The 22,651-nt window shown below is 37.8% G+C and overlaps 2 protein-coding genes across 3 annotated transcripts; one reads left to right on the forward strand and one right to left on the reverse strand.

Moving 5' to 3' along the window:
* The first annotated feature begins 3,915 nt into the window (after positions 1 to 3,915).
* On the forward strand, positions 3,916 to 11,737 carry LOC103719321 (1-acyl-sn-glycerol-3-phosphate acyltransferase-like). 2 transcript variants are annotated; one of them, XM_026809341.2, is made up of 5 exons: positions 3,916 to 4,700; positions 10,622 to 10,771; positions 10,965 to 11,063; positions 11,144 to 11,236; positions 11,350 to 11,737. In XM_026809341.2, the coding sequence occupies exons 1-5, from the start codon at positions 4,374 to 4,376 to the stop codon at positions 11,596 to 11,598; spliced, it is 918 nt and encodes a 305-aa protein (XP_026665142.1). In that variant the 5' UTR covers positions 3,916 to 4,373; the 3' UTR covers positions 11,599 to 11,737. The 2 variants fall into 2 exon arrangements, with proteins under 2 accessions (XP_026665142.1, XP_008806740.1); XM_008808518.4 differs by having other exon boundaries at positions 3,920 to 4,700; positions 11,326 to 11,737.
* Positions 11,738 to 13,935: 2,198 nt separating this feature from the next.
* LOC103719322 (polyadenylate-binding protein RBP45) lies at positions 13,936 to 21,943 on the reverse strand. The gene is made up of 7 exons (XM_008808519.4): positions 21,286 to 21,943; positions 19,061 to 19,520; positions 15,728 to 15,783; positions 15,518 to 15,648; positions 15,331 to 15,427; positions 15,093 to 15,239; positions 13,936 to 14,261 (listed from the first exon to the last, which is right to left on the reverse strand). The coding sequence occupies exons 1-7, from the start codon at positions 21,676 to 21,678 to the stop codon at positions 14,259 to 14,261; spliced, it is 1,287 nt and encodes a 428-aa protein (XP_008806741.2). The 5' UTR covers positions 21,679 to 21,943; the 3' UTR covers positions 13,936 to 14,258.
* Positions 21,944 to 22,651: the final 708 nt, after the last annotated feature.

Raw genomic sequence — 22,651 nt, forward strand, 5'->3', positions numbered from 1 at the left:
CACGAATGCAGCTTCAAGTTTGCAAAGCTTTTCTTTCTCGAAAAAGGTTAATGACCTACCATCCTTGTAATCAAAGAGTGAATGAATAAACAAATAGATCAAAACCAGTTTTTTTTATTTTTTTGTAGGAATTGAGAGCATGCTGCAACGCATTGGGGCAAACCTGAACCAGGATCTAAAACTGGACAACCGAGACCCATAAACTTCTTCCACCATGAATGAAACCACGGCATGGCGACTTGATGGGTTGTGGCCCACCCTAAACCACCGGGCGGTAAGTAGCCGCAACCCCTAAAACATCGATTCAGGCGGAAAGCTATGACCCAAGTAAAATTTTTATTATGGCTTTCGGTACCAATACTAAGGCCCTATTTCTATTTGGTAAAGCGGTTGACAGTAAAATTTTTAGGAATAAAGTTTTTTTAAGTAAAATTTTTGTAAAAATTTGTTTGCTGTTTGGTAACTACATATTGTAAAACTTTAACATGTATTTTTTTTTTTTTTTTTTTTGCTAAGGTGGGTGGATTATGTCTGACGAATATGGATACACCGAATAAAATCGAAAAACAAAATACCTCGCAGTGCCAGGAACAACTCCCTATCTCCAGCCCACAGGGTACTACCGAAGTGATTGGCTATATAAGCAGCTACCCAGTCCATAGCCCCATTAGCTTTATAGAACACGCGCTTGGAAGGCCCCTCCAGCTCCCACCATTGTGCAGATATCCTGGAGCAAAGGGTGGGCACTACCATTATCCCTAGGCCCCTCCGGATCCAACTGATGATCGTGGCCAAATCTCTCTCTAGGACAATAAAATTGGCCCGTAAAACATACCGGGCGTGATGAAGGCCCGCCCAAGCGGCTCTCAGCTCCGCACCCAAGATCGATATGTCGAAGAGTTGACTGCCCCCTGCAACCACGATCTTGGCAGACGGGTCCCGAATAACAAAACCCACGCAACCCCTCATACCTCCGTTCAAGATAGATCCATCGAAATTGACCTTGAAGAAACTCGGGGGTGGGGGCTCTCAGGTGAAAAACACCATACGGGACTTTAACATGTGTTTGATAAACAAATAAAAAAATATTTTTTGTATGACAAAATGACCATAAAGGACATTGCATAATATTATAAAACAAAACATAATAAAATATAATATGTATTGATATATAAATATATGATATAGTATAATATTACTGTAATATAATATAATATTATTATAATATAGTAATATAATATTATATAATATAGCATAATAATTTAATATAATATTAAATTATTTAACATAACATATCAATGTATTATGATATAATGTAATATAATATTATATTTATAGTATAATACAATTTTTTAAATAAAGGTATAAAATATTATAATTATTAGTGTAAATTAATTTTTTATAATATAACATAATATTAAATTATTTAATATAACATATTAATGTATTATGATATTATATTATATTATATTATATTTATAGTATAATACAATAATAAAGGTATAAAAATATTTTCATGATTTATAGTATAACATAATATTTATAGTATAATATAATATTATATTGTTTGTTGGGACTCCTGCAGATTTTTATGATTATAAAAGAATATTTTGTGTAATTGTTATATTTTATTATGAATATATTGGTTTAAAAAGGAAAAAATATTATAACTCAAAATAGTTTTCCGACGGGGCCTAAAAGTATTTGTCTGAAGAAGCTCCTTAAAAGTTGTTTTTAGCTTTCTGCAAAAGCTAAAACAACTTTCCAAATTTTTTACCAAATACTCCTATTTCATCTAAAAGTGTTTTTGGAAGGGTAGAAAGTGCTTTTTGGCCCTCGAAAAGCTCTGCCAAAAGGAGCTTAAGTAGCTAACGACCGATTACCCTTTGTGCAATATATAAGAGATTTGACAAGCATGCTGATGAGATCCAAATAATAAAGATGCATTATGCGATATAGATCATTGGATAAGATTCAGATGTAAGGATCCGTGCGGGCATACGTTTAGTCCCACATCTGTTACTTGCCTAATAGATCTTTAGTACTTATACAGAATCAAGAAATCTAAATAATATTTTCCAACTAGCCATTTTGGATGAGGTTCCAGGTTGCTATACAAGATATAACTATTGAAGAATTGTCATCAATGTATAAATCAACCTTCAACCTGACTATAATCCATCACATTCATTATATTGGATGGGAATTCAAGGATTGTGACCAGTTGGTTAACCAGACCGATGACCCAATGATGCTCATTCTCTTATCTTAAATATTTACAATATTAAGTTCTACTTTCATTCTTTTCTGGACCATCCGTATATCTTAGGTTCTATTCTTTGGGATTCCATCTATTGAATGGGCTTTGTGATGTGATCTAGTGAATGTATTAATATAAGTTTTGTTTAAAATAACAGTGGTATATATATATTTTTGAGTTTTTTTTAATGAATATCTTTCTAAAAATTTAAATTTTTATGAATACCCTTTTAAAATTTATATTCATTTATGTACACTCATAAAATACTATTTTTAATACAAATGCCCCTAATATAACGGTTCTTCTAATACTATTAATAAAAATCATATTTATTTTAATTAAAAATAAAATAAAATTTTGAAATTACTTTTTTGATCTTCATCATGATTGTTTTATAAATATTGCTTTTTGCATATTTACCAATTAAAAATATTTTAATTATTTTAATTTGAGACTGTTAATTTTTTAACGGCATTAGATGGCGTAGATATATATACAAAATAAGGATAAAAAAACAAATATTGAAGCAAAAACAAATATTGTACAATGATATATATATATATATATATATATTATTTTTTGAAGGGTATTAAGGAAAAATTTGATATTTAGGGTAATATTTTTTAAAAAATAGCAGCTAGCCTCTGTTCTACCCAATATCTCGTGTGGGGCCCAAGGCGGTTTGTATGTCCAAGTCGTGGTCAAATTTTTTGTCCGCTAGTTGGTTCGCCGGACTTTAAGCCACATACGACTCCTCTAGATGCCGCCAATCCCACGCCACCCAGTCACTGCCTGCCACGACGACGAGGGGCCGTCGTAACGCCACCAAACACATGCTCCTGCAATCCACGTGGCGCTTTGACAGACCACAGGCTTTCACACACCCACAAAGGCCCGGAAAATTGGGACTGCAATTTTTCTACATGGCGTGGACACGTGGCTGTGCAGGCCACCAATCACGATGCACCTCGATCGAGCTGCTCATTAATCACAATCGTTTGTTTTTATAACGAGGCATTTTGATGAATAGCGGCCGTGGGCTCAACTATACGATCCCCTTAAAAACTAATATTTTTCTCAAAATATATTATTTATTAAATTTTTTTTTTTTTTGAAAGAAAGAGAGGAGGGGGCAGGAAGAACCTCCCCGCATACTAATCTCCACCGGAGCATGTTCGATTCAGATCGCAAATTTCTACGTGCCCTCTCCATTCGTGGTTACCCACATTTGAGTACGTTACTCTAGCACCATTTTGATTGCAGCGGACTAGTAGCACTCCCACCAGTGGCGTCCAGGCGTGGGGCATCTAATCTCCAAATTTAATCGACGCCCGCGCGTTTCGAAGCTGGACCACCCTGGTGGAAGACCGGCTTCGTTCAGCTACCATCTTGATGGTATTTAAATAAAAATAATGAATAATAAAAAAATATTATTATTATTTTCCAGACAGGCAACCATTGAAACAATAACTGCTATTTATGTTAGAGCCAACCAATATAATACTAGTCAACATATTATAACATTATTTTTCTTTCTTAATTACATTTAGTAACATAATAGAGGGGCTGAAACTATTATAATAGGCACTATAATATTATATCGGCTTTTATTTTAAACCTTAGTCGCCATCAGCCTTGGAAAGGGTGTGACTTTTGGTGTCGCTAAGAAAGTATAATTCCCATCTCACCCACTGGATTAAAGTGCAATTCCTTGTGCATTCGATCGCTGACCCAAGTCTTTCTGAGTCCCTACATATCAGTCGGAGGGTCTAGAATTAGAGTTGTCAGGGCGAGTGCGTCTAAAATTTTTTTTCCGTCTCAAAGGCAACCTCACCCTTCTACTTCCCCGTCCCTCTATCCTCTCTCTCTCTGTAATCTCCTCTTCTCTCTGAATAAATTTATCCTAGATTCCGATTTCCACCGATCCCCGCAGTTCCTTACTCTTCAACAAATACTTATCCTTGATACAGATTCTTTTTCAAAATCTGCTCTTTAACCAAGCATTCAATAGTTTATAAATATTCCTACTATCGGTATATCCGGTATATCTTAATCCTCCTCCTTTCTCCTTCGTCTTGTTGTTTGGTACCGGAGTGGTGGATGGTACTCGTAGATGGACGGTTCAGGGGGCAGCTCGTTCTTGCGGGGCCGGCGGCTGGAGAGCTGCTTCGAAGCGAGCGTCCGGTCGAGGGGACCGGCGAAGGCCCGACCGGAAGATGCGGTCGGGCAGCCGGGTCCCAGGCGGGCCGCGGCGGCTGACTTCGTGGATGATGATAGATGGATTACTGTCATCCTGTCGGTCGTTAGGATTGTCGTTTGCTTTCTGTCGATGGCGGTTACAACGGCCGTGTGGGCCGTGATCATGCTGCTGTTGCTTCCTTGGCCATATGCTCGGATTAGGCAGGGGAACTTGTATGGGCATGTTACCGGGAGGATGCTGGTAAAGAATCTTAGCTATTGTTTCTTTCAAGCTTCTTCTTTCTTTTTTTCATTATTTTGCTGTGTCTTGTTATTGTGTGAACGGTTTATTTAGTGATTTATATAACCGGGGCGTCCCGAGAGCCGTGCCGGCGACGGACCGGCGATGGAGGGGGAGAAGAAGGGGGGGAGGGAGGGGGAGAGAGAGAGAGAGAGAGAGAGGAAGATGGAGGCCAGCCGGCGGAGACCGGAGAGCCGCCGCGCAGAGGAAGCGGAGGCCGAGGAGCCGCGTAGGAGGGGCTCCGCCTCCGGTCTCCTGTTTTATTCGAAACAGGGACCAGAGGGGCCTTTTATTTTTGCAATTTTTAAGTGAAAGTCAGCAATGGAGCTCCCGTTGGCCGAAGGCGGAGCCCCTCCTCCGCGGCAGCTCTCCGGCGTTCACCTCCTCCGCGCGGCAGCTCCTCAACCCTCCACTGGCTCTCCGCCGGCCTCTCTCGGCCTCCCCCTTCTTTCTCTCTTTTCCTCTCTCCCGTTCTCCCTCTCCCCGCCTCTTCTACTGTGTCGGTACAGGTCTGGTACAGCATGACGCGAGCCCGTACCAACCCGTGCTGCGGGACAACCAGTCTAGAGTCCGGTACAGGCACAGAAGGCACTGGATATACCTGTCTGAGTTTGGGCTACAGGACTGTTGGGTAAATGAGAAAAATATATGAATGCAGTATGTAGTTGTGGATACATGGATATTTCACCACATTTTTAGAGCAGCAAATAGATATAAGTTGATGTTGTTTTGTTGGCTGATTATTGCTCCGTGAGAATCTTACTTTCAAATAACATAAATTATTGCTTCTTATCTACTTGTTTTTAAGAATAAAATCTTGATGTTTCTTCTTCAGAATGTTGGTTGGTTGGTGGCTGGTTGGTAATCTCATGTTCATGTGATGAGTTGTACTGCTCTGTTCATTGTTCGATGCTACCAAGTCCTGAGCATATTGCTGTGCACGCTGGCTTGGTAAACATTATGTGATCATCCTTTGTTGATTTTCTTATTGTGGAAGAATTTGCTAAAAAGACCCTAATCCGGACGCATCCTTCGTTTGCATTAGCAATAGATGGTATTCTTCTGCGGGGCTATATTTGTAGATAAATGTCGAATGGCAAAACTCTGCTTTTTAATTATTTCTGAACTTTTCCTAATTGGCCATTTCTTTTATATAATTGTAGTTATCATTTAGTTGATTTTCTTATAGTTGAATTGACTATGCAGGTTGGTCTCGTTTAACTAATTCACTTGCAGGATTTTCCTGTTCTATTTAATTTTCCCTTCATTTATCAACTAGAATAAAAAATGGCTTGCAAACTGTTTTAATTGATATTTGGCATCATTTTGGTGCAAATGTACACTTGAAGTTTTTTTTTCGCAAAAAATATTCTTGTTATTATCTTAAACCATTAGGTGTAAAGATTAAGATATCCTTGTAGAGGACTTCACCTCTGTTCTGAACACTATGCCTGCAATACCTCTTCCAAAATGTTGCCTGATTTTTTGCATTTCTGAATTTATAGAATTTGGTCATGCATACTATTTACATGAATAGAGAATTATGATACAGTTTGGCACTTCAGTATGTAAGTTGTGCCAGAGAGATGAATTTGATTCCATCTGTTGAACATGCCTTATTTCTTTTCGTATAGGCTCTTTCCAAGTCCATGAGAACCCTAGAGGTTTCCTCTTTTTTTCTTTGACAAGCTTAAACTATGTCTTGTTCACTTACTAATCTTTTAGCTTTCATATAGGCCCCACTTCTGCCTAGAGTTGTATTAGCTTGAAATTTGGCTCTGGTTTAGAGGGTCCGCATCAAGCTAACAGCTGGCCATAAAACTTTCTCAAACTTTGATGAATCGTTCCTTGGATCATAAAGTAATCCCATATAGAGGTGATTGTGCTTGCTCATCAAGATTAAGGTTATTGTTGGCACCAATATTCACTTCATGTTATCTGATCTCTCACTAAGATATACATAAATGAACTTACATTCTTTTTCTTGGCTGCCACAATTATATGCGGGAAAGTGGAGTGTGGTGTAAATTTCTTTCCACATTACTTGAAAAATGAATATCAATGGAATTTTGACGCCATCAACTTTTTGACGCTCTGGTCTACTTGAAGTCCCCATGAATGTGTTTCCTAGAGATGCTGCTGGCCTTGGTAGGGTTTTACATTTTTTATTGTTGTTTTTGTACTTAAGGTTTGCTACTTCAAAAAAGTGACATTAGATTGCTTTTGTATGGTTATTTGTTTCTGTAGTAGTTGCTAGTGGTGCATGGAAATATGGGGCAAAATATGAAAATACTGACAAAAAAATGATGGTTGATACTTGGTACAGCAAAGTTTGGCTTCATAGTCAAAACATGGACACACTGGCTTTAACAATCTCACCCTAGCATTCCATGTTTTGATGTAGCTTTTCAGCTCTACTTGTTATTCTTATTTCAAGTTTGAAGTCCTGTATATCTTTGTTTTTGAGAAAATTTAGTTTGTTGTTTCAAACATGAAAGTTGTTCATTAATGGTGCAACAAGTTGACCACTTAACATAAAGAAGTGATTTTTTTTCATTCTTATTTAACTAATAATAATGTAAGCAAATTCAGAATTACTTTATTTTGAAAGTTAAAGTTAGTTAACTTTGTGCAAGATTACATGCCTTATTGTCCACAATACACTTATACATATTTATTTTTAATCTTCAAGATCACATGGAAGATAAAGCTGGGAAGAAAGGCAAATTATCATCATCTAGATAGGAAAGAGTGTGTCTTGGAAAGAAGGTCGGCAACTTGATTTCCTCATATCCAACCATGCGAGACTCTAGCATCATCCAAGAAAGAAGCAATGCTCTCAACTTTCATAGAAGATTTTAAAATCTTACAAGGGTTCAAAGCTTATATTTATCCATCCAACTTTGTTTGAAAGTCCATTTCAAGCCGCATTCTGCTGTATTTACCCATCAGTTGAACGGAATGAAAAAGGCATTGTTGCTCCTCTTAGGAGTCCTCCTTAGCTAGCTCGATTTAGGCTGATAGATCCATCACTGTTTAATTCATTCCAACCATGAAGAGGGATAAGGAACTGAATTGATGGAATAATTGCTATTTTTTTCATCAATTTATCTGAAATCTCTGCTTTGAATTTATGTGCATCCAATAGATCGTAACATCTGCAACACTTCTTTGAAAGGAGTTCATATATGCACTTAAGTTTGCTCATTCCAGAACTACGAAACAGCAGATGAGAGAACGAATGTGGATGGGAGTAAGTCCAATCCCTGCATCTAAAATGAAGTGCTCATTCTCATGTAGATTATCTCAAGAACATCTTGGCCTCAAACCCATCTACAAGCAGCATAGCTTCCAGTTATGTCTTTCTAGGCAAGTTCTCTACAGGATCAGTACTAGGCAAGTTAAACATGAATGTCATAAGCTAAAAGGAGCTCTTTTCCATCTGTGGCTAATGAGAATATGACCACTATAAGGGAAATTTTTTGTATGGTCATTGTACTCTACTAAATTTAACTTAAACGGTCATCAAGCGTCTTTGGAAGGATCTTCTTCTTTCCATTTCTTCCTCTTCTGTTTGATTCTTTCCCCATGAAGGTGCAAGGCTTCTGCAGGAACTTTTGTTGTTATACCTTTAACTCCGTTGTAGACATATAAGAGCATAGGTAAATCTGATCTTAAGAGATGGACAGCATTTGATGGTCCAGGTGCAAATACTGAGGTTTTTCTCAGAGTCATTAACTCTCTTTTCCTAATTCTAGCTTACATGCTATTTGATGCTGAGAGCAAGTCACAAGTTGGTCATCCATAGATGCTAACCTTGATGACCTAGTGGCTCATCAATGTCATCAATGTCACCAACAAATGGTCTGTTACCAAGAATAGGTATGGCATCTTGTTCCCACATAAGCTAACTATAGGTCTCTCAACTCACTTTCTCAATCTTTGGTCAAGTGAAGACAGCAGATTCATGATTAAGCTTCTTTCTTAAGTTTTTCTTCTAAACAGGTTTAAATGAAATAACAAGTTTAATTGTAAATTTTGCTAGTTTATTGATCCATATTGACTCAATTAGCATCGGTACCAATACTGACTCTCCAGTATTGCACATCCATTAAAAATGCAACTAAAACAATCCTAATAGCTTGACAAGCCTTAGAAACAAAAAAAAAAGAAAAAAGAAAAACAAAAAAGGACTGGTGGCATCCCGATATGATACTAGGATGGGGTGCATCGGTACGGGGCAGATTGGTGCCATATCGGTCCAAACAAAAACTGGTACTAGCATCGGCGCCAGTTTTTAAAAACTTGATTTTGACATAGCTGTTGGAAATCTAAGAGATTGAAAATGTTTCAAACTTCGCATGGAAGTGAATAGGAAACGCAAAGGTATAATTTCCATTATCGATTTGTAAACAAGTGGGAAGCATAACAATATTTTGCCAATTATCCATTTGGAAATGAACAGGATATTTCTTATTACCCATTCGGAAACAAGGTCATTGCCATCATTCATGTGGAAAATGAATGGGGAGTGCAACATCATAATTACTATTAACCATTTAGAAATGAATGGGCCGTGCAACAAGATATTCCCCATTATTTAGGAAAGCTTGGGAAGTGGAACAAGACATTGGCAGTTGATGTGAATGAGGATGTATCGAGAATGAAAACAATTGAAAATGGCAGGCAATTTTTTTGAGAACTCATGGACATTTGGAAGATAGAAAATCATGAACGTGAAATTCTGTTGGAAAATTTAACATAATCAGTTACACCGCAATGTTAAGAAGTGAGTAATGCTCTATTTGAGACAAAAGAACAATTATATATGAAAAAGCTCCAAATATTTAGTGACCAGAAGATCAACTTGAATTAGTTTTGACAAAAAATATGAGTGCAACTGAGTACCTAAATGCCAACAATAGCGGAAACTTGTCAGGATCTTTGGAGAAGAAAGGACAACAATTGTAATAGAAACTGTTGTCATGATGGATAAATGATTCTTGCAATCAGTTGAGGAACTAGCTAATATTAGGATCCAATATCTGAACCAAAACTTGGTAGGCAAGATCAACCCCTAAGGATTCTTGGAAACAAATTACCAATTAAAATGTTGTCCAAGAAGCGAGGAATTGCAGACTAGACAAGGGGGAAAATGTGATAAACTATGACTAGGCTCTGGTTACAGTTAACAATAAATAATTCAGCATTGACTTATATCATGAGCAATTTATAGAAAAGTTTGGAAAAGGATGCTCCATCTATTCTTGATATCAAAAGAACAACAAATAAAAGGACTAATCTCTAGTACAATAAAGTGATGATGGAATGTTTGTGAAGCAGGAAAGGGGCTCTGCTTATGGCATCAATGACATCCTGTTGTACTTCACTTCCAATAACCGACTAAAGTCATTTTGGTTCAATTTCCTCAACCATCCACCATCTAATAGTATTTAAGATAAGAAGTTTCTATGCTTCTAAGACTGCTGAAATCCAGGTTTATGAGTCATCTTAAGCTATGTAGTATTAAAATTCAGTTAAGTACGATTGTTAGCATAGTTAAATGATTTTTTTTTTGAGGAGAAGTGTAATCAAATGGCCACCACAATATGTGGGTACATAGATACATACATGCACGCATGCATGCACATACATATGCCTATGATGGAATTAGAGGTAACAAACCTTGATTTGAAATTGCGATTATGTTTGTTTAGTCTAATATCCACATTGCAGAGGTATATAGCCTTTAGTTAGTTTATTCTCAGTGTATGGAAGTCCAGTTTTATCCAGCTGCTGCATCTATTTTTATTATTAGTGTTGAGTAGTAGATAATATTTGTGCATCTTTTTCTGGGACTTTGATTCATCTTATGTCTACAGATGTGGATTTTAGGGAATCCAATAACAATAGAAGGCTCTGAATTCTCTAACACAAGGGCTATCTTCATCTGTAATCATGCATCACCTATAGACATTTTTCTTGTTATGTGGTTGACTCCGACGGGCACTGTTGGCATAGCTAAAAAAGAGGTCAGTGATATACATTCACTCAACTGCTATAATTTCATAACCCATCTGCTTTTGAAGAATGTATTATCTCATATACCAGGCTACCTTCAAACCCTTATTTGTAATTTTCAAAAGAAACTTAAAAATAACTCTTCTCCGAGCACCATTAGCTTCTATTTGGATACTGTAAACGACAGTGATTTTACTTGTCCAGATCATTTGGTACCCACTCTTTGGACAGCTCTATATGTTGGCAAACCATCTCCGAATAGATCGTTCCAACCCCACTGCTGCCATTGAATCAATTAAACAGGTTATCTTCACATCTAACAGTCCCATTTTTTCCCATGTCTTTTGATATATTTCTAGCTAATTTTTTGTTCTTGAGCTCAGGTAGCTCGTGCAATAGTCAAGAAAAAATTATCACTGATCATTTTTCCAGAGGGTACTCGATCAAAAACAGGAAGGCTGCTCCCATTTAAGAAGGCAATGACTATAATGTGCTTGCAAATTTATATGTTCATCCATTTTATTTTGTCTGCTTGTTTTTGTCATTTCTTCATTTTCTGATGCAGGGTTTTGTTCACATAGCACTTCAGACAAGGTTGCCAATAGTTCCAATGGTGCTGACAGGTACTCATCTAGCTTGGAGGAAGAACAGTTTGCGGGTCAGACCAGCACCTCTCACAGTGAAATACCTCCCACCCATAAAAACAGATGATTGGGAAGCAGAAAAGATCGACGATTATGTAGAAATGATACATGCCTTGTATGTGGATCACCTGCCTGAGTCTCAAAAACCTTTGGTATCAGAGGGGAGAGATGTCAGCAAAAGGTCAAATTCATAATGTTGGTCTCCTCCATGAATTATGTTGGTTATTATATTTTTTTGGTGAAAAAATATGTTGGTTATTATATGCTGCAATGTAATGAACATGGTTGTAAATTTAGAAATATAACTGTGCCTTCTTTTTTTCCCGGGTACCACCATGTGGAGTATAGAGACTTGAATACTTCATAGTGTATGGTTGGCAGCCAGCAGCAATAAACAGGATTCAGATAAATATTTCATTTGAAGGTAAATTTTGTTAAGCCTTCATGCCAGACATTTTAAGATCGATGAGAAATTTATAATTTGCAGTTCCAGAACAGCTGATCCGTCTACGATAAGTTCATTGCAGGAGAAGACCATGCAATCATGTTTCTTGTGGACGTTGGGTTAGCATATTTGTAGAATTTTCGATATAAGAGATCGCCTAAGAGTCATCTTTTTCTCTTTTATAGCATAGCTACAACTTAACCATGATGTCTTGTCTTCAGCCATAGAGCCAGCTTTATAAATCTTGATGCGCCAATCTGTGTAGTTGCAACTTTGTAAGCTTTTCATAGTTCTGATTGATATTAGTGAACACAAGATGCAGATCAAACATTTGGCATTCCTGCTGATTTCTTTATCAGCACAAATATCATAATCCCGTAAGCTTTTCCTATTAGAAAGAATCTTAGATAGGATGGCACTTGCACCAAAATAGGAGTTGGTTTGCTTAAAAGAAATGCCAGATGTATCCAAATTGCTTTGAGGGATGAGAACCTAGCTTGTAAGAGATGAAATGCTGTTCAAACTCTTTAAAAGAGCTTTGTTTGGTTACTATAATTAATTCAATAATGACCCTTGCTGAACTATCACTTCCAGAAATTTTTCAAAATGAAATTACTAAACAAAATTTGAACTGTAAGTTTCTGTGGACCATGTGAAGTGCTACTTTCGGTCACTTGCTCAGAAATATTCTTCATACATGTTTTGGATATACTCTCAACACAGCCTCCAAATTATTAGTTAAAGGAAAAAGTTCGCCATTCATGGGTTGGTGAAGTGGGTCTGAGGGGGAACGTTAATGGCAAATCCAGCATGGCACTGCCATAGAGGTGGCTTTGGATCAGGTTGAAACAATTACGGGTGACTTTTTTTTTTTTGAGAAACAGATATGGGTGAGTTTAGTTACCAACCAAATTATAATTCTAGATCCTGTATTCATATTGTTTCTAAATAGAATTTGTAATTGCCTTTTCATTTGTTCTTTTGAGCAATCCTTTCATACTTATGGGTTTAGTATTAGAGGTTATTTCCGGCTTTAGTGTGTAATTGTGTAAAATTTAAGCTCCAAAAAATATTTTTTGAATAATCTTGCCATTGAAACCCATTTCTTCCAAATATTATGCTAATTTCTTAGGTAGAAATAACGAAGAAAAACTTCCCTATCCGTTTTTGTTTTATCACTTAATTTTCTTTGATGGACCATGAGTGAGGCCAAGGAAAAGAATTTAAACATGGAACATTCTCATGGATAACCAATAAATGTTAATCCTTGCTTGATGAGCATGTCTTAGTGTATGCTCGTTGAAATGGAGCATTGGTCGCAAAGCTGGACTTCATCGAGCACTTCTAGGATTAGCGAATCCTCAATTCCAATAAGAAAAGGAAAGCGTAAACCTCCTGACTGTGAGAGTTGACGTCCTCTGGATTGAAGAGGAAGTCCTAGACTCAACAAAAAATGAACGAACTTGCAAGGAAACATGCTCCAAACTGATAATTTAATTGAAGGTTAGATTTTTAAAATTGAAGATCGCATAGTTTAAATCTAAATATGGTTCACTTATTTCTGATGACACTGAATTTCTTTACAGCTCCATTTATGGAAGAAAAAGGATTAACCAAAGAGAACTAAAAAAATGTTGCAAGAACAAGCACTTACATCTTACAAGAACAGCCATCTTTACTGGATTTGCAGCAAAGGCCACCAAAAGCCCGGAAAAGGCAAGAGCGAGATGGCGAATTTCTAACCCTCACCACCATGTCATCAAAGAATACGACTATACGAGTAGAAGAGAGGGAGAAAATATTCAGTGCATATGAAATAAAACATGGCAAAGGAAACATAAAAGTATAAAAGAGAAAAAGGGAGAGAACCCTATTTCCACCGCCCCCTCCCTAAATGTAGCCACAAGGGAGAGAGAGAGAGAGCGGTTTAAATTTCAAACCGAAGAAGGGAGAGAGAACCCGATTTTCTCTCGCCTTCCACCACCGCCCTTCAATCCATCAACCATCCACAGAGGAGAGAGAGAGCGGTTTAAATTTCAAACCGAAGAAGGGAGAGAGAACCCTATTTTCTCTCCACAAAACAGACTAAGCATCAAAGATCACACAGATTCTATATCATAGTTCAAAATAAGAAATAGTCATACACAGCAAAGCATATATTCCCATCTAAACTTCAACAAAGCAGTCATCACAACGCCGAATGCATAGTCGTTCCACTAACAAAAGATCCCAAAGATTCAGCCAGCATTACAAAGTTGAAAGATGAAACAAAAGAACCGAATCGGTCGCATTTGTATATGAGAAACCTCATAAATTGCAAATACCAACCATCCGGGTCGAAGAAAAACTTATCCAATTGCTACCATCGCTAACATCCAGATCGGAACTCAGCTTCATGTCTCTGAAAGTTCACTGCAAAATCCAGATATGAATTGGTTAGCTCCAACATGTGCCAAAACATAAAAAACAATCATATAGACAAGGATGCAATAAAGGATAAGTATATATATATGTGTGTGTGTGTGTGTGTGTGTATGTGTATATATATGTATATGTATATGTGTATGTGTATATATATGTATATGTATATGTGTATATATATGTATATGCATATGTATATATATATATGTATATGTATATACGGCACCCCTTCAAGAATTATAAGGGCCGTCAATTTGGTTTTGTTCGTTAGTGAATGACAACCAGAAAATGGCCTTCCTTTTCCATGCATCCCTTCATTTCCTGCCTAAATAACAGAATCAGAATGGCAGTTCTGATCTTCAACTTCCAATAACCATTCTGAATTTTTTTTTGACTCTTACGAACCAAACATAGTGCAGGTGCTATCATGACATACGAGGACATCACTCTCGGAAAAAATCAGGGAAGGAAAACAGATATTCAGTTCCTATAGATATCATGAAATGCAATTCTAAAACATTGAGATGGCATTCCTGATCAATTAATGCCTAGGAAGCATTAAACCATGATTCTGAAATGGGTGTGCTGCTGCCGGTGGGGGCACGCACATTTGCATGTGCCTGCAGCGCATGGACGTGCATGAGCCTGTCTAGGATGCACAGGACCACGCTTTCTAAAGGGGGTGGCATGCATACTTGATAGAAGCCCAGATAAGGCATCACAAAAGAATTAAGCAGGAAAAGACAATATGCATTAAGACAACATTCAAAATACAGTCATATAAAAAAGGTCAGGAAAGTAGGCAGCAAGGAGCGCCGTTACCTGCTGTTGCTGATAGTTCCCGTACCCTGGATAGGCTCCATAAGCATACATGTTAGGATCTTGGGGTGGTTGGGCATAATTGTACGCTTCATAGCCTTGTCCATAGCCATAATAGCTACCATTCCATTGGTTGGGGTCCGGTTGTGGCTGAAAACATCCGCAAGACATGTTTTAAAACCAGCTAGATTTACTGGAACCAAAACAAATATGCTTGGAGGTGAGGTGAGTAACACTTAACCTGTTTGTTAGTAGGACTTCGACCCCATGAGAGCCGTATATTTTGCCCCCCCAACTGAGTTCCCTGCAGCATTAGCAGGGCCTCCTCTGCACATGGCCTGAGAAGTATCATAGAATATATTAAAACGTAAAACAAGCAGTTCTGATACTTCTAGCATGAAGTTGGGTCAAATTTGAATATTGCAAACCTGTTAGCAAATTGGACGAACCCACAATGCTTGCCAACAGGTATCTTTACATGGACCAACTCGCCATATGGGCTAAAAACCTGCCGCAAAACTTCTTCAGTAACATTTGAATCCAGCCCACCAACAAAAATCTGCACCCAGCATGGAAGCTTATCAGAATACAGGGAATAAGTCGCTGTTATCGCATAAAAAATAGCAAAAAGTACGCACGGTTGTATTATTTGGATCATTCTCGGACTGAGTTCCAGTAGCAGATTGAAAAGAAGCTGCAGAAACAATATAAGAAAAATGCCTACCGTAAGACTCTCAGAGAAAAAGTAGAGGTAGAATCTAATCGCACCTGATGGGTTCAGTATACAGTCTGCTTCCAAAAGGTGTAATAGATTTTACCACAAATAAAAAAAGTGTAACAGATGCAGAAGATCCGAGTTACATACTGGGCATCCTTCATTATAGAGAGGTCAAAAATAAAGAAAAAGCAAAAAATTTCAAATATAAGAGCCACCAGATGCTACTTTAGTTTGATGATTCCATTAACACAAATGCAACCAAATACAATACCATAGGCCATAAAATTTGAAGATAGCAGCAAATCACTTTGCACCTGTGATAATTTACCCGTAAGTTCGTTCTTAGAGATGAGATTCCCTGTTTATGCTGAAAAAGAAAATTGCTGGGGATACACACCAAACCACTCATAAAATCCTCTCCGCCTATGAAGAGAATGATATAAACAGCTGGATCAACTCATTACTAAGATATGAAGAGAATAATACACACCAAACCTTCTCCGCTCATAAAACCTTATCACATATCGCCACTAAGATATATGCTCCCTACTCCCTAGTGTGTTAAAATGTGGTGCATGAGGACATATGCAGCAGCATATGCACAGGAGGTCCCTTGACTGCACCGTGGTCCTTATATGCAGCTACTATATATAGTTGAGCCACATGCCACCTGAAAAGGCGGTTTGCTTAGCACTATGTTGATGCTTATGTGGCAGGATTATCATTATGCAGCTGTCTATGGGCTACCATATATATGATCACTCTTACACAAGCCCATGCTAAACCGGCTAGTTAATGGTTTGGTTGGATGTGTATATATTAATAACAACAATATGTTAACTATGTTATAATTATTTCTATCAAGAATTATGTACTAATTAGTAAGTTATTAGATGGTATTATTAATATTACTATTACTTTTTTTTTTTGGTGAAAAAGATATGGCTACTATCATTTTTTTCATGTATTTTATTTATTTTTAGATATTTAAAAACTAACTACATATGTCCACAAAATACAGCCCACATGACACATGCACAACACAGTGCTTGACTGCCTGCATAGCCATTTAAAACACTGATGTTCTCGGGTTAGATTTAGATCTCTCCACCATTCAGCAATCACAAAGACTATTTGAATATTACACAGGCTCCAAGAGTGTGCAACCTTCTAAGTTTTAAACAAATGAGTAACATTTTGCCCATCTGATACAAAAAATGTATTCGTCAATGGCATGTGGGTAACTTTTGCAGATGCAAGGCAAACAACCATTATCCATATAAGGGAGAAGTACTCAATAGAGCACTGCATTACCTTAAAATGCAGGCTTGAATATCATTCACCGGGAGATGAATGTATCCAATTCCCAAAAGTATAGTACCATCTGTTCTCAACAGTTTGGATGAGAAGTTACAGAACTTTCAAGGTTAGCTGATTTCTTTTATTCTGTGTCAGAAGCCGCAAAAGTAGTTCTAAAACCAACAATAGTCAAATTTAGTTGCTGCAAAAAGATATAGACTATAACTGGGAGAACAGCTTGGTTCAAAACAAATAAAATTAATTCATTCTTAATAATAGATTAAGGCAATTAAATACTCATAGATCAAGAAGAGTTTTCGCTAGAACAATCATGAGTAAACTGGATCACCCACTATGTGAAGATCAATTACAATGAAGAATTTCAACAGTGTCATTATTATCATGCAAGTCATACAGGCTCTACATCAAAAACAACAAAACAAAAAGACCGTGATCTTTTACATCATATGGTGGGGTCAAACAATAAAGATGAAGGACAATGGCACTTCTCTATGGAACATCTTTTCTTCATCTTAAAATATCAATTTACAGCATAACAAAATTTTTTCTTCCGCCTTCATTAGCCTTGAGAAGCAAATAAAGATAAACCAGCATGAGAAAGAATGCAGGTAATGTAGGGCAATATTTTGCAATATTACTGTAATCTGAATAAGAAGCTACGAGCAAATCAGGTGTAACCTGAAGTTAGCCTTCAACTCAAATGATGCTGAAAGCATTCGATCATGCTATCATCCAGGGCACATGCTAGATAAGTTCCTCATCTTTGCATGGGTGCCCAACAGGCTTAATTTATCAGCTATTGAATTTATAGTCATTCCGTCTAAAGACGTACAAAGCTTCATATAGAGAGCTGAATAAAAGATGGGGTAGATGCATATAGATCATCAAAAATAACTTTGTCCAGTCCCATGGAACAAGACTTAGTACAGTCAACACAAATAATGAGACTGCTAGTTGAAAGATCATGAAAACAAAAAATTCATAAAGGAATGCATAAACATGACACCAATTAAAAAGGGCTAAATATCGCATATCAGTCACTCTGGAGGCGACATAAAATCGATCATCAATCTTGAAGAGGAGCTCCCATAAAACCAAAACCTAAAACACGAACCCCAATCAACTATCAAAAACCCCAAAGGAAACAGTTTCCTGCACAGATACAGAGTAATGCAAAGGAATTTTCTAAAAGATCCAGAGCAGCATCTCAAATGAATTAATTCAAAACTTAGAAGGAGATTGAAATTGGAAAAAATATAACTTGGCTGGGAGCTCTTTAAATGTAACAAACTGGGAAAAGGAGATGAAATGAGGAGCAGACAACTCTTTAATTCTAAGGAACTGACACAAAGAATTGAAAGTATAGAAGCACTAAAAATGTAACGAACTCAAATGTTTAAGAAGAATGAGCAGCATTGGTTGCCACGAAATAGCTAACAACAAAATTATGACATAAACAATAACACTGACCTAACCGAGGCCACGCACTAAAGAAGATATGCATCTCAGCTGAATTCAGTTCCAGGCCCCTAAATGAAGAGAGCCTCTTGGCATCCTGCTTCGAGACAACATGAGTTTTTATAAGTTTTTTTTAAGTTTTATTACTCACAACTGCATTAAATTAGCCCAATTCACAAAGGAAATGATAGGAAGGAAATGACTTTGTGCATGCCGCTTATCTTGAAGTGTATGACTGGGAAATAAAACAAGCTAAGGTAGTAGATTCCGCTCTATGAAAATCTAAGAACTAAACATTCAAAGGATTACTCCAAATGTAAATACAGGATATATGAACATTGAATTGAATAATGCCTCAATGATTCACATCAGTAAGTGAACAAATTGTTACTAGTTCCTGCAAAACAGTCTCCAATTAATGACATAGGAAGAAATGTGTTATAATAAAAGTGAAAAAAAAAGTGTCTTTGCCTACCTTTTGGTTGAACTCCCATAGTTTTCTTGGACGTGGCAGGACCAATCCGCATAGGCCTTGTCGAACAGAACATCCCATTCATTTCAGCCATGGCACGTGTTTGTTCATTTACATCCCCAAACCTCACAAAACCATAGCCCTTTGACCGTCCAGTAATTCTGTCTGTTACAACTTTTGCCCCTTTGACAGAGGAATAGTGACTCCTGAATGTCTCTTGTAATATATAGTCTGTAACATCTGCAGCTAAATCCCCAACAAATATTGTATAATCAGGAGTATCATCACGTTTCTCTCCAGCACTAGCCCAGTTCAATCGGAAAACTTGCTCTACATTAGGCATCATTTGTCCATTATATGTCTGAAGAACTCGTTCTGCAGAAGCACGGTTTGCAAACTCGATAAAACCATAACCTTGCAATTGCCCAGTCAGCTTGTCGCGGATGAGTTTAACTGAAACAACCTGCAATGTTGAATAGCCATGGAACAAGTTGAAGAAACAAACTCATTCGTAAAAAAAGTACGCAATCAAAATGTTTGGAAGATTACATATATCTCGAGAAAATTAAAATACTTTTCATTCTACAAGTTCTGCAATCACATACGACCATGACCAACAACAATCTCATATACTTAGTACATTCGGACATAAATTGTCATCTTAATGAGCACAGAAGAGAGGCAAAGCACTTGCTCAAATAATAGAAGGAAAAAATAAATAACACACAGCTGGTATACAAGAGTGGCCAAAATTGTTTCTATTTATCTTAACAATTCCATCATATATTGGAGTAAATAAACGAACAAAGGAAACCATATAAAAGTGAATAGATATTAGAAAAATAAAAAGATAAACGGATCAAATGGGAAAATTTATATTAGAATAAATTTCTGAAAGCAACATAAAAAATGAAAATGAACAACAGCTCAGCTATTAGAGAAAACTTATTAGAGGAACGTAGAATAAGGTTGTGGACTTTTTATTGCTCAGAAGAGTAGTTCATCTATTAGAGGAAACTAATTTAGGATGCCAAACTATTCCTTTGTGTAGCTCTCTTACTTCCTAAGATATATTTTTCCTTTCCTCTTTCATCTACCTTTCTTCTGCTTCCCTCATCATTCCCCATCATTAATTCTAACTGCCTATATTTTAACCATAAAATATGGATGCTCCTTAAAGCTTTCCGTAGCCTACTATCTAAATCCTGAAGCAAGATCTAAGCATCACCTACCCTATGAATCTATAATTAAGAATTAAAATTCTCCATTATTTTCTTTCAGAACTTCTTGTTGGCACATCACACTGGTCATCCCTTAATATTTCAAAGCAACCCTTCATTCACAATTTTTGCACCTCCTGCCAAATAACATCGACTAGGATATAAAGAATTCATAGTTTTTTCTTTCCTTTTACTCTTTCCCCTTTCTAAAGAGAGGCCTAAATCTCTTAAAGTAACTTTTCTGGTAGTAAACAAATAATCTTTTCAAACCCTCAATTTCTTTGGCATAAAGCCTTCCTAAGTCCATGTGCAAAAGCCTTCTCTTAGGGATCATCATGGAATCATTTTCGATACGCCCTACAAGTGTTTATGACTTTACAGTGTGCAGCAATAAAATAACAGGGGTCTAAACAATTACTAGCTAGAGAAGCATATCATCTGAATTCAAGTGCATGAACCGAGATTTAAGAGAGATGAGATCTAGAACCAGATTGCTTTTTTTTTGAAATCAAGCAATCCAATCTTCAAAAATACCATTCTCAAGGAAGCATAATTCTTTTATAAAACAAACATACAGAAATCTCCAAGGAGTATTTCTAAAATTCTTGAACCAAAGAACAGGAACCCAACCTCGCATAGCATCCTTAGCTTTTGAACTCAACAGAAAACATGCACACACGCCCATGAAAAGACGTAAACATAGGCATGAAGCAATCTCCTTTCCAATTCGTTATCACAATCTCACAGATAAAACAGTATTGCAATATCTAAACCTTTTTACCCAGTTTACGCAACGAATTATACTAAGAAATATGTATCTCACTAACCAGAACAATGATCAGATGGTAAATACCATGAAATAATCAACGTACACTAATTTCGCATCAGAAATCCATATAAAGACGCCAATAAAAAAGACGTAAATTTATTGACGACTACAGGCATATATTTAACACAAGAATCACAGATGACAGCGATAAGGTAAAAAGAGAACTGATGGAGTGTCACCTCTCCAGTGTGAGCGAAGCAGCCGTGGACGTAGCTCTCGTCCATCCAGTACTGCAGGTCGCCCATCCAGAGAGTGCGGATCTCGTCACCGGAGGCTGGCTGGGGCGCCGCGACTGTCACTGGGGAAGGCGCAACGGCCGGGACGGGGGTCGGGACCGGGTACTGGGGCGGGGGCTGGAGCTGCGGCGGCGGCTGCACCGGCGGAGGGATCTGGGAGGGCTGCTGGTTCCACATGGGCTGCGGTTGGGCCTGGGGGTACTGCGGCGGCGGCATCATCGCCCACTGCTGCTGCGGCGGCGGCGCCGCCTGCTGCTGCGGCGGCATCTGGTGCTGCTGGGCCATCGGGGGCGGGACCATCGGCGGCTGCACCATTCCTCCGGCGGGTTGCATCATCTTGGAAGAAGGGGAAAGAAGGGAGACGAGATGAGACACGAACCCTAGGAAAGAGAAGAGAACAAACAACCCTAGCCCTAGCCTTGGGTAAGATAATAGGAGGGTAAAGAAGGAGACAAGCTCTAGGAGCGGAAACCCTAACCCTAGAGAGTAGGGAGGGATAGGGAAAGAGAGGGAGTGGATAAGGGCGGGGGAGGAGACAACCCTAACCCTAGATTAGAATCAGGGATCGAGCACCAGAAAAGAGGGATTTGGGATGGGAGTTGGGACTGAGACGCGGTTGAAAAGGAGAGGAAGAGGGTCCGAGATATTTTGTTGCATGTTAAATTACCTTGCTACCCCCATAATTGGTGCAAAATGGGAAGAGCTTTCGATAGAGCTCTCTTCCTGTTACCCTGCATTACATATCAATCCATACATACAAATACTGCTCATACATGGAGCAAATGCACTCCAGGAAAGAGATTGCCCAAGTATGAATGGCTCTTTTACTCTTAATAGAATTGTCTGCTTTGTGTTTCTCTCTATGATAACTTAATCTCGCAAGAGAATTGGTTGTATTTTGATTCATAACACTATTCTTGTGGCCATTCAATTAACAATATGTCTGAACCACTGGAGAATTGGATGGTCGACTATTGCTAATACCCACCCTATCCAATCTAGGTAGAACCTAGTAGAACCTAGACTCCTAGGTAGACCAAATCAAAACTCATGGAATCATCATGGCTATGTTTTTTTTTTTTTTTTTTGCTAGATCGGGTGATTCATACAACACGTGTATGGATGCACCCAATAAAATCAGAAAACAAAATATCACAGAACTTCCGAGGCAGCTCTCCATCCCTCACCCACAGGATGCTACTGGCATGGTTAGCAACGTACGTGGCCACCCAATCCGCAACCTCGTTGGCTTCTCTAAACACATGTTTCACCTGGACAACCCCTCTGTCCCTCATCATCATCATCCAAA

Source organism: Phoenix dactylifera, chromosome 12, assembly GCF_009389715.1.
Source record: "Phoenix dactylifera cultivar Barhee BC4 chromosome 12, palm_55x_up_171113_PBpolish2nd_filt_p, whole genome shotgun sequence".
Taxonomy (NCBI): domain Eukaryota; kingdom Viridiplantae; phylum Streptophyta; class Magnoliopsida; order Arecales; family Arecaceae; genus Phoenix; species Phoenix dactylifera.

Coding starts and splice junctions, on each gene's coding strand:
- LOC103719322 (XM_008808519.4), bottom strand. CDS start 21,678: ATGATGCAACCCGCCGGAGGAATGGTGCAGCCGCCGATGGTCCCGCCC. Junction 15,649..15,727: donor ATGATCCAAATAATACAACC/GTGCGTACTTTT, acceptor TGCTGGGTGCAG/ATTTTTGTTGGTGGGCTGGA. Junction 15,428..15,517: donor TTCGTCCAATTTGCTAACAG/GTTTGCAATATT, acceptor GATACTTCTCAG/GCCATGTGCAGAGGAGGCCC.
- LOC103719321 (XM_008808518.4), top strand. CDS start 4,374: ATGGACGGTTCAGGGGGCAGCTCGTTCTTGCGGGGCCGGCGGCTGGAG. Junction 4,701..10,621: donor ATGTTACCGGGAGGATGCTG/GTAAAGAATCTT, acceptor TTATGTCTACAG/ATGTGGATTTTAGGGAATCC. Junction 11,237..11,325: donor GGCTGCTCCCATTTAAGAAG/GCAATGACTATA, acceptor TTTCTGATGCAG/GGTTTTGTTCACATAGCACT.